Source organism: Sphaeramia orbicularis, chromosome 19, assembly GCF_902148855.1.
Source record: "Sphaeramia orbicularis chromosome 19, fSphaOr1.1, whole genome shotgun sequence".
NCBI lineage: Eukaryota > Metazoa > Chordata > Actinopteri > Kurtiformes > Apogonidae > Sphaeramia > Sphaeramia orbicularis.
In genome coordinates this window covers 48,928,188-48,940,606 of record NC_043975.1, presented here as the reverse complement: position 1 = coordinate 48,940,606, position 12,419 = coordinate 48,928,188, and the positions used below count along the sequence as shown (strand labels likewise).

General features: G+C 35.4%; 1 gene segment (V, D, J or C); it reads right to left on the bottom strand.

Moving 5' to 3' along the window:
• Positions 1 to 2,156: 2,156 nt before the first annotated feature.
• LOC115439482 (Ig kappa chain V region 3381-like) lies at positions 2,157 to 2,638 on the bottom strand. The segment is given in 2 exon segments: positions 2,157 to 2,479; positions 2,587 to 2,638. Coding segments are annotated over 2 exon segments (375 nt in total).
• Positions 2,639 to 12,419: the final 9,781 nt, after the last annotated feature.

Sequence of the window (12,419 nt, the reverse complement as noted above, 5' to 3'; positions counted from 1 at the left end):
CCACCCTGACGGTGCTGCCCCCCTCCACAGAGGAGCTGCAGCAGGGGAAGGCCACGCTCATGTGCCTGGCCAACAAGGGCTTCCCCTCAGACTGGAGTCTGTCCTGGAAGGTGAACGGCGGCAGCAGCATCAGCTGGGAGGAGAGCAGGAGCCCCGCGGTGCTGCAGAAGGACGGCCACTACAGCTGGAGCAGCACCCTGAGGCTCCCTGCAGACCAGTGGAGGAAGGTGAACTCTGTGACCTGTGAGGCCACCCAGGGCTCCCAGTCTGCACTCTCACACACACTGAGGACACACCAGTGTTCCCAGTACTGAGCCCACTCACTGGGGATCACCTACTGCTCTGACTCTGCTCATCAGCTCACTCTGTCTCTCCAACTCTCTGGCTTTGTGTCATTTCAACACTTTGAACAGCAAACATTTTCAGGCTTCTCTCACTGCTGCAATATTGGTTCAGTGTTTGACCACAAATAAACGTCTGGACATCAAACCTGGGGTTTTTGTGTTCATTGTTATGTCGTGTTTTATTCACTTTGTGGTGATTTTGTCCAATAAAGAGTCAAATTAAATAAAGTATTTTTCTCCTCCTGTTAGTGCTGGATAATCTAATACACAGGTGTCAAACATGCGGCCCGGGGGCCAACACCAGCCCAACAAAGTTTCCAATCCGGCCCGTGGGATGAATTTGCAAAGTACAACTTACAGCATCAAACTCAAAAATAATATCACAATAACCTATAAATAATGAGAACACCATTTTTTTCCTCTGTGATTTAGTCCAAAAACTTTAAATTATGAAAATATTTCCATTAAGAAAATATCCTTTAACAAAAAAATGTGAATAACCTGAACAAATATGAACTACCTGAAATGTCGATAGAAAATTCAGAGCAATTTTAACAATATTTTGCCTGTTACTAAATGTTTTGTACCTTCGTTGGTCTGATCTGTAATGCACATGTAGCCTATAAATGATATGTCAAGGCATAATATTGATAAAATTGTATTTACATTTCTTAACGAATTTCATTTTTCAGGTTATTCACATACATTTTGTTTGGATAGTCTGTAAATGTAAATATTGGCATAACTGAATGTTGTCATTATTTTATTGGCTATCATGCTATTATTTTACTGGTCCAGCCCACTTCAGATTAGATTGGGCTGAATGTGGCCTTCGGAAGAAAATGAGTTTGACACCCCGATCTAAAAAGATTCTTCCAATTACATAATGATACTTTGTCATTAAGTATTCCATCGTGGTCACTGCAAAATCATTGAAAAAAAAATTCTAATCCAATCCAACTTTATTTGTGAAGCACTTTAAAACAACCGCAGTAAATACAGAAGAATAAATAATCATCAAAACATTTAATCTTTAAACAGACAACATTGAGTAGATCATTAATAATAATTCTTTCACAATCATGTTTCAGTATTTTTTCTTAGAATGTACAGAAGATTTAAAAAAAAATAAAGTAGAAATCCCTTAAACACATTTTAGGATTCTGGAATAAGAGTAGAATATGATCAGCATTAAGTGATGTCACATAATTTTCATCTTTAATACCACTAGAAATATTTAATGTTTATGTTGAAGAACTCAATCATAAAGACAAGTAAAAAAAAAAAAATGAAAATAATCAAAGAAATCACATTCAAATGTCAGGCGAAGACTGCTGGAAAAAGAGAAAACTTTCATTTTCCTTAAATAGCTGGAGTTTAATATTTTTGTCAGAATAAAGATAACATTTACCAAAAATAAATTACAAATACTTCAATCATTTCATAAATCTGGAATAAAGAGTAGACTGTCATCAGTATAAAGTAATGTAATATAATTTTCATCTTTAATAAATCTGGAAATATTTACTTTTTGTGTTGAAAAACCTGGACATAAAAACTAATAGAAGTAAAAACAGTGAAAGAAATCAAGTTTAATAATTATGAAAGGATTGAATGAGTAAAGTGGCATTTTTGATGCTCAGCTCATGATTTAAAACTGTGTAAAAACAATAATAATAAAGTGTTAAATAGTGTGATTTATCCCAGTTATGGAGTGGATAGTGTTGTTACCATCTAGTGTTTTAGTTTCAGTGCAGCTGTGGATCAGATCAGTTCCTCTGCAGCTGAAGGAGGTTTTTGTACGACGGTTTTTCACTGTGTGAACACATACTGACTGTTGATAGAATGTGCACTCTGACAGTAATAAACTGCTGCGTCTTCAGCCTGAACATCACTGATGGTCAGAGTGAAATGAGAGTTTGATCCACTGCCTGAAAAACGACTGGAAATCCCTGATGCTCGACTGGTGATAAGATAAATGAGAAGTTTAGGAGTTTCTCCATCTCTCTGTTGGTACCAGGCTAAATGGTCTGAGCGATAAACATCCTGACTGGTGGTACATGTGATGGTGGCGGAGGCTCCCAGATCAGAGCTCACTGCTCCAGGCTGAGTCACTGTGACCTGGCCTCTGGACTCTGAGGATACAGAGACACAAACATAAAGCAGCGTCATGGTTTTGTCTTCTTCATCTCAGAGGGACGGATGTTCATAGAGGAGAGGAGTTGGATTGTCTGGACTTTACCTGTGAAGCAGCAGCAGAGGAGAGTCCAGATGAGGACGGAGACCAAAGTCATGCTTTTGATGAGGAGGATTTGTGTGTGTTGTGTTGTGATGAAGGACAGCTGTCAGTCATCCACAGTTCCAGTGTCAGGACTATAAACTCTCCCAGAGCACTGGAGCATGGTGCTGCTGATGCAAAGTCACTGTATGGAAATCAGGACTCACTCCAACAGGGACCTGGATTAACACTAATCATCCATCACCTCAATGGATCAATCACTTTATTTGAGTATTGATTGGGAATATGTGGGAGTTGATTTTACATCATAATCAGTTCAACGCTGTACAGGTTCAGAAAGATTCATTTGACATATGTTTAAATGTAATGTTTAAAAAATGAAATATTTTATTGAGGAATTGTTTATATTGTAGTTCCACATGGTGGGTAAATATCTTTCAGATGTTTGTAGTTTGTTAATATTTCAGGTATTTGAAGGTTCAGTGTCTGCTCACAGACTGATGTTCATTCTTTATCAGATACAATCAACATTTAACCTCAACATTTAGTCTGTACATGTTACTTATTGTAATGGCTGAAGTTGTGAAATTTAATGGTTTTTTAATGAGTATTTTTATTCAGTGAACAAATGTTCTCTATCAGTAACACAACCTGTTCCACAAACTGAGTATGAGGAGTGAAAATCCTCTGATGTTAATACTGATTTCATCTAAATGTTGCATTAATGGGTCTGATTTACAAACTTCTACAACTGTTTGATTATTAAACTGTTTTGCAGCGATTAATATTTATATTCATCAAACATCAGTATTTTATGTTAATGACGTAATGTTGAGTTTTAGTGACTATTTTCATCTTTGTATCTTTGGTCCTGAAACCTGTCTGTTGTCACAGTTCAGCAGTGATGCTTGACCGTTGCCATGGTTACTGAGCTCCGAGGGGAAAACGACACACTGAGTAGTACATAGTAATTTAAGGTCTTTAATATTATTAGTAAATAGACATATGGGAATTCTGCTTCATGAACCTCAAAACTAGATGAACTTTCGTGTTTTAAGATACAAAAGTATAATTATAGTGTCAGTGTGATTTGATAATCCTGCTGTAACATTAAAATCCAATCAATCTGGTACAAACTGCTTTGAAAATTATCACCACAAAACCAGAAAACCTTCAGGCTGAACAATGAACACATGTAGAAAAGAGGAATTCTATTTGATCCAACCCACAGTCTGTATTTACAGTATATATTATATAATATTAATAATATCTACATCTATCAGAAGAACAAAGAGGTGAACTGTTCAATGTGATGCAGTTTTATAACTTTTTTGTAGAGTTTTTTTTTCTTCAGTTAAGATGCATTAATTATCATGATAGAGTTGCAGTGTTAGAGGCACCAAATTCAGTCAGTAAATGATAAACTCCATCTAATGTCTTTGACTTATGAGTTTCATTACAGATTAATTGGAAGTATATTGTTTTTGTGTAAGAAATAATTAAACATCATCAGCATAAAGCTAATTATTTTGGTCCAAGAACTAAGCTGACACCTGTCAGTAGTAATGAAAACATTTAGTTTAGTGTTAGAAAATCTTTATTACTGAAAAGAAGTAGCATTTTTAAAGTTTTTTCGACCAAATTTACATGTAGTTTTTCATAGTAAGAGTGAAGGATGGGATTGTATAAATATATTTCTTCTTGAATGTCTGAAGTGAACTTTTTAATTTTTTTGCCATTAATGGAGTTAAAATGTAAACATGAGTTTGGTGAAAGACATAATGGTTCATAATAGAATCCTAAAACTGTTCTATTACTGGTAACTTTATTCAAACCACAGGAGAATATGGAATTATAATGTATAACAGGATGTCGTCTGCAAACAAACTGATTTCACAACAATATGAAGAAAAATGTGTTTGAAATCTTGGTGTTAGTGTGAGTTGAATGTGAGCCCAAAACCATATAAATAGTCTGATCTGTCGTTGTCCAGACTGTGTTCATTGAACTGTATCAGTCAGTTCAGTTTGTGTTCAGTCTGAAGGAGGTTTTTGTACGACGGTTTTTCACTGTGTGAATGGGAAGCTGTAACCCCCCTGGTGACAGTAATAAACTCCTGCATCTTCAGCCTGAACATCAGTGATGGTCAGAGTGAAATCAGTTCCAGATCCACTTCCACTGAAACGACTGGAAATACCAGACTGAAGACTTGTAGAGTAATAAATAAGAAGTTTTGGAGATTCTGCTTCTTTTTGAAGGTACCAGTGAAGATATGTACCAATGCCTGTACTGGATTTACATCTGATGGAAACAGTGTTTCCTGGAACAACAGACTGAGCTTTGGGAGTCTGAGTCAGGACAATATCTCCTGATGAACCTGAAAAACACAAAGACCAAACCAGTTTCAGACACACATCCATTTGTGTAAAGATGCTGAACATGAAACAGAAGAGCGTCATTTGTTGAAGACAGAGGACAGATGGAAGAAGGTGGACGTTTCCAGTGTTTGTCCATCCCAGCAGAACATCATTGTGGTGAAAGAAGGACAAATCCATGATGTCTGACAGCGCTCACCCTCTGCACTCTGAATTTAAGTTCCTGACTCAGACAAACTTCAGCAAAAACAAACAGAACTTCTCCTTCATCCCCTCAGTCATCTGCATAATCAACTATGTACATGTTGCCGGCACCAGACCTAGAGAAAATCTGGACCAGCAGCAAAGGTTCTACAAGCAAGGATGCACTGTGTAGCCGATAAAATAAAGAGTATGTGGACTGTGGATTAATAAGAGACAGGACTGAACGTTAGTGTCTTGTCCCCATCGGTGAAACTGGTAGCGAAACTGGTGGCGATGTCTCTGCTTGTGTGCAACAGATGTGAAGGAACGTCCAGAGTGGGTGAAGCTGGAGATCTGGCAGGTGGGTTGTGGTTCCCATGAGGTGGAGTGAAGCACCCCTGTTGAATGGTTGAAGAACCTCCCATCTTGAGAGATACCATCTGGACAGCTCCAACCCCTCCCATGTCCATCATCCAGAAGAAGAAGCTGGGCCATACCCCCATCCTCCCAGGCTGCCAGCTTCTCACTTCTGATGTAGTCAAATATCAACTTATAATCAACAAATAATCAACTGCCTATTATTTTTTCACTGACTATATCAACACAAAAAGACAAAAAATACTCAAAAAATATAAAATCCGATCAGAAAAATGTATATAATTTATTACATAAATAACACGCAGAGGCTTTTTCAAAGACTTTAAAAGTGAGTATTGGTTCCAAATATTAGGTATAGACAATTAAAATTGTAATAAATTAAAACTATACTCAAATATTTGACATAAAAGCAGATCTTTACATAGGCTTTTTCTCCAGAAAAGTGCGATAATCAAACATGGTTATCATGATAATTAGAATTTAAACAGTTATACTAACCGTCAGCAATTTTTCCGCAGTTCATCATTATACCAGTAATTGTTACATCCTGACTCAGGGCCACCACAAACTGATTACACATTATGTATTCATCATATTTTAAACTGTCTTAATGGTACTTTATTGTGTTTTACGGGCATTCTAATTGTATTCTACTTGCACTGTTTTATTTATTTTTCGCAGTGTAAAGTTGCTACTTTACAGTGTTACATGTACTCCATGTGTCTCCCCCTACCTCCCCCCTCTCCCCCAGTCTCTCTATATCTCTATCACTCTCTCTTTTCTCCTCCTTTACTCTCGCTCTTTAACCCCAACTGGTCAAAGCAGACGTCCATCCTCCAGGAGTCTGGGTCTGCTCCAGGTTTCTGCTGTTAAAGGAAGTTTTTCCTCGCCACTGTCACCATCACTAGTGTTTGCTCCTGGAGGATCCTGTTGGGTTTCTGTAAATTTGATTTGATTTTGATTTGATAAAGCACTTTGTGACTCTGTCTGTGAAAAATGCTCTATAAATAAAATGTACCTACTTACTCCTTACTTACTTATCCCTACTGGCACTCCAATCAGAAAGTCTCCTCTGGACCTTGTAGACTAGCACCTGCCATGGGCTAACAGTGGCCATGATGTCGTTGTGCAGGCGACCTCTGCTCTCTGGACGATGCACAGGACTGCAGCCTTCCCTGAAGCTTTGGACACCGGCTCATGTGGTCTCAGCTCTCACTTCACCAGGCAGTGACGCTCCTTAATCCCGGATGAGCCCCCAGTTGTTACCGGCACCAGACCTAGGGGAAATCTGGACCAGCAGCAAGGGTTCACTGTGTATCTGATAAAATAAGAGTGTATGGACTGTGGATTAATAAGAGACAGGACCGAAATTAGTGTCTTGTTCCAGTCATTGCTCATTTAATACTGAGCTGTGACTCCCTAGTGCACAGGTGTCAAACATGCGGCCTGGGGGCCAAAACCAGCCCCCCAAAGGGTCCAATCTGGCCCCTGGGATGAATTTGTGCAATGCAAAAATTACACTGAAGAAATTAACAATCAATGGTGTTAAAATCATTTTAGGTCAGTTCAATCTAAAGTGAGTCAGACCAGCAAAACACTATCATAATAACCTATTATTAAAGAAAACCACCAATTTCTGTCTTTGTTTTAGTGTAAAAAAGGTAAAATTACACAAAAATGTTTACATTTACAGACTAGCCTTTTACAAAAAATTTCAATAACCTGAAATGTCTTAAGAGACGTTTGTAGAATAGTATGTAGAATGTAGATCCAGTGTGATCTGTAAGTTATGATACATATGTATAAATGATAAACTAAAGTGCAATATTGCTAAAATTGCACTTATTTTTCTTTAGAATTTTTGGGTTGTTCATATTTGTTCATGTTATGTTCAAGTAGAGTTTGTAGATGTAAACATTTTTATTACAGAATTTGACTTTTTTCACTCAAAAACATAGAGAAAACTTTGGTGTCGACATTATTTATCAGTTCTTATCCTATTATTTATATTATTTTACTGGTCCGGCCCACTTTATAACATATTAGTCTGTATTTGGCCCCTGAACTCAAATGAGTTTGACACCTCTGCCCAAGTGGATCCACAGTGGCATTACAGCGCCATCTATTGATATATTATAGTATTGACCTGATGTCAAAACTGTAATTTGAGTTATATTAGTTTAAATATTTAACAAAAAAATCGAGGGGAGTCTGTTTCAATTAAAAAAATATACATGTAGCATTTTTAACCTACTACATACAGCACAGGTAACATTAGGATTAGTTTACATTTGTTTTAAGTACCTGTTTTTATTGCACTGCCTATTTTTATGTGAGTATAATCTAGTGTCTCACATTGTTATTATTGTTTGTTGTTGTTTTCATCACTACTGCAACAGAAACAATTTCCTCCCAGCGACAAATAACACTGAACCCTTATAAAATCATTTCCTTAAGAAGTCACAGAATAATTCCAATGGATTATTGTTCAGACTGATGAGTACTATGAGTCTGATACATTTTTAAGAAAATGTACTGTCAATATTATTAATAATTTACAGGCAAATTCTTAAAATAATCAATATCGATCAAATAATTTTCTAAATATTGAACCATTATAAAATCATTTCCTTAAGAGGTCACAGAATAATTCCAATGGATTATTGTTCAGACTGATGAATATTATGAGCTTCATAGTTGCTGATATTTCTTTTTTATTCAAACACAAATAATTGCATTAACGGGTTTTCAATGATGTTCCAGAAATGGAGATAAATTCAACAGGAATCCCATCAATGCCTGGTGACTTCCCTTTTTTCATAGATGTAATTGTATCTAAGATGATCAAGTTTTGTAATGGGTCTCTCATACTTTTATTTAAATTGCTGAAATAGAGGGGGTGGATATTTTAATTGAACTGATAAATTTCTCGCAATCATTGGTTTGAAAATTAGATGTGTGAATATTACTGTAAAAGGAGCTGACATATTTTGGGATCTCTGAAGGATTGCTGGTTATACTGTCGTTAATTTTAAGAGATACTATATTATTTCTTTTACAGTTTTGTTTCTCTAAAGAAATTAACTAACTAGTGTTTTTCTCTCCTTGCTCCAGCCATTTTGCCCCTAGATCTTATGAAAGCACCTTTAGCTGAGTCAATATATAGGCTGTTTAATTTTTTCATTTTAATTTGTTCTTCCTTTGATAGGGAAGATTTCAAAAGTAAGGTATTAAGATTATTCATGATGCTGATTTCTTTAGCCAAGTTATTTTTTTTAATTTCTTTGCTTTGTTGTATTGCTAAGTGTCTAATTTACAATTTAACCCTTTCATGCACGAATTATGAGAACCTTAATCCAAATTTTTTCCTGAGTGTTTTTATTCCTCTTTAGGCATAAAAACAACAATGCGATTGAAAATTTTCTTCAGAAAAATAAATTAAAAAATAAAATAACATAAAATTTAAAAAAATTAAAAAAAAAAAAAATTAAAATACATTAAAAAAAGAAAAAAAAAATCTTATGAACCTATTTTTCATGAAGTTGCAAAAATATACATTCAGCTGGACACCACATGTTTAATTTTTGATGCACAGAAATATGTATTTACTGATAACTTGTGTGAAAACTATGGGGAGGGCTTGTGATTCTGGGGGTTTATGCTCAGGAGAGATCTACATCATTTTATCAATTCATGTCAGAAAAGATATGTAGTGTCTTAAAACTTAAAAAAAAAAAAAAAAAACAGAAAAGAAAAGAAAAGAACAACAAAATCCATGAAAATACAAGAGAACAGCTGTAGAGTAGCTGTCCACTGTAGTGACCAGTATGCATGAAAGGGTTAAAGTATTCCCATTTTTGAGTTTGACTCAAATCATTGTTAGTAAAAATCTTCTTTGCAGTTGTGCTGACTAACTTACAAAACATTTCATCTTTAATTAGATATCATATTTAATTTCCAGTAACCATGAAAGTTATTTTTATTTTGCTTAGTTCCAACCAGATGAATAGTAATCAAATTATGATCTGAAAGGGGGGAAACTCATGAGAGGTTTCTGTAATAAACTGTGTGCTAGAGAGAGAGATATATATGCCATAAATCAATTCTTGATTGCAAAGATCTGTTTGTATTGCTCTAAGTAAATTCTTTTTGTCAGGATTTAAGAAACACCAGATATCTACAACTGAGAGTGGTTAGAAATAAAGGTTGTATCCTTAAATCTTAGGTTTTGGGTTGTTCTTGCCAAAATTCAATCTATGAGATCATTGCGAGTGTCATTAAAATCACCACAGGTGCACTTCCTTGTACTTGTTTTTAAAGGCAGCTATTTTGTCACAAAGCTGTTGTAAACATAATTTTGGCTTCTGCTGGGTTATCATGGCTATGTAAGTTACAAACTATAAAATAGGAGTTATTCAGTTTAAGTATTAAGATTATCCATCTGCCCTCATTTGACATGAGAGAGTCAATTATGTCACCATTGAATTTATGAAGGAGGATGGCGACACCTGCTGACTATTGGGAGAAATGGCTAAAACAACCTCTATCACCACATTGAACTTTCCAAAATTTAACATCATTATCAACTGAGTGAGTCTCCTGTAAGAAAATTAGATCAGCATTTTTTCATCTGCAAAACATAAAGATTGATTTTCTTTTAGTATTATTATGAATACTGTTAACACTGAGAGAAATTATTTTCAAAGAACTAAAATAGTCTGCCATAGAAGAAAAAATAATTTACAAAAATAAGTATTGGATGTCTGTAATAAACTATAAGATAAAGATCTGAGCTGAAGCTGCCAGAGAATTAGATACTTTGCGAGTACTGAATGAGTACTGAATGAGTACTGAATGAGTACTGAATGCTGTGTATTGAGTACCTTGAAACACAACGTTTTTTTTTTGTTTTTTTTGTTTTTTTTTGAGAAGTGAGTATGAAGCCCTGTCTACAGGATAGACATGTAGAAAACAAAACCTCAAAACATGGGCTACTTCTTAACCCTCCGGTATCTGGGTGCACCTTTTAGGCACACTTTGCACTTCCTGTTAAAAAACTTCATATTATTTTTCACAATTTAAATAAGGTTAGAATTCAAAAGTTGTTCATTTTTGCATGATCTTTAAAATTCTGGGGACCAACTAAAATGTGCACATTGTTAACAAAAGAAAATTACAAGACTAGCATCTGTCTGCCAAGTGTGCCTAAAATGCACTATTTCTTCCATTTGATCTGTATGATTAGGGCTAAACTGGATTCACCAAAATAAAATCAAATTAGAGCAGAAAAATAAATCAATATATAGTATTTAATAGTCTGATTTATAGCTGTGCCTTTTTGGCACGCTTGGTGACAGATGCTAGTATTTTTGAACATTTGACCTAGTGCCAAAAATAATAATGCAAATTAACCAATGTTGGAGTTAATCATTGACATATGCCAGGATGAAAAAATCAGATAATATGTGATCCACTTTTTATGGAGTATATTGAAAAAATTTTTTTTTTTGTTTTTGCATCCAAAAAAATGGTTTGTTTACATTACAAACACGGCATTTAAAGGGTTAAAAAATGTGACAATTATTGAGTATTTTGGTATTTTTATTTATGGCCTAAGTTGATGAAATAGAAAAAAAGTGTAAAAGAATTAAAAATAAACTGTATGAAATTTTTTTAGACATTATTCCACAAGTGTGCCAAAAAGGCACACTTGGTGCTTAGTAAGGGCCTTGCTAGACGGGATACTGGAGGGATAATTAGAGGGTTGGTGGAACATCTGAATCAACAACACACAGAGCTATGCTATGAACCTATGGAAGGAAATGTGTGCCATCAGTATATTGAACAGTTGTATTTCCAAGAATTTTTTAATAGTTGTATTTCACAATTTGAATTTTTTATAGTCGAATTTTTTTTGATAGTTGAATTTTTACACATACTTTCATAATCTGAATTCAATTATTCAAATAAAAACGTTATTTAATTCAGTATTGAATATTTAATAATTGGCATGGCACCACATGGTCCTCTGACATTTGTGTCTATGCTCTATCAGTGACTGTGAGCTCCTCAGACTGTCGGGCATCATACCTCTCCTGTCCGGGCAGACGACCTTGTGCCAGGGAAACTTCACAGGCCTACGTTCCGCTCCAACAAGGAGCAAGGACAGGACAGGAAGCCTCCATCCACCGGCAGAGTGACTCCATTGGTCATGTTACTCTTATCACTGAGCAGGAACAAAATACTGTTGACCACATCCTCCACCTCTGCACAAGGACACACAACACACACTGTACACACTGACGAGACTCGTTCTACACAAATAACTTCACTAACTTCACTGAAACTCTGTATACAGCCGATGGTTTCCAGTATGGAAAATGGCAGCACATGACGTTCTGGAGACCCAGTCAAACATGCAGCTGCGAGTTCATGTTAAAAGGCTAATGACACTGGTCTACAATTTTTTAGAAATGATTTGCTTCAGAGATTAAATGTGCTAAATGTTACATATTTTAATAAGATTAATTGGAAAATAAATGACAAAAGTGCCGGTTTGCTGATGTTTTCAAGGTATATGATTAAGTGTTATTACACATATATATTGGTTTATGTACATTTATATAATAGTTTTATAAATCTTCCTCTAAATAGAACCTGTACAGTGAATGTATTCTAATGTGCAGACAGTGTTTTGAAGTAGATCTTGTAGCTCTGAGACAAATATTCCTTTTGAGTCAAACCCATTCTCTCGTTAATTCTTGAATTTCACATTTTGACCCAAGGCTGTATCTTGGAAAGTTCAGCCAACCAGCATTTTTGACTTGATTTTTCTTTATCAGTGACTCTCATGTGGTAAAATTTCATTACTTTTATTCTGGAAGCATTTTCCTTGTAGAC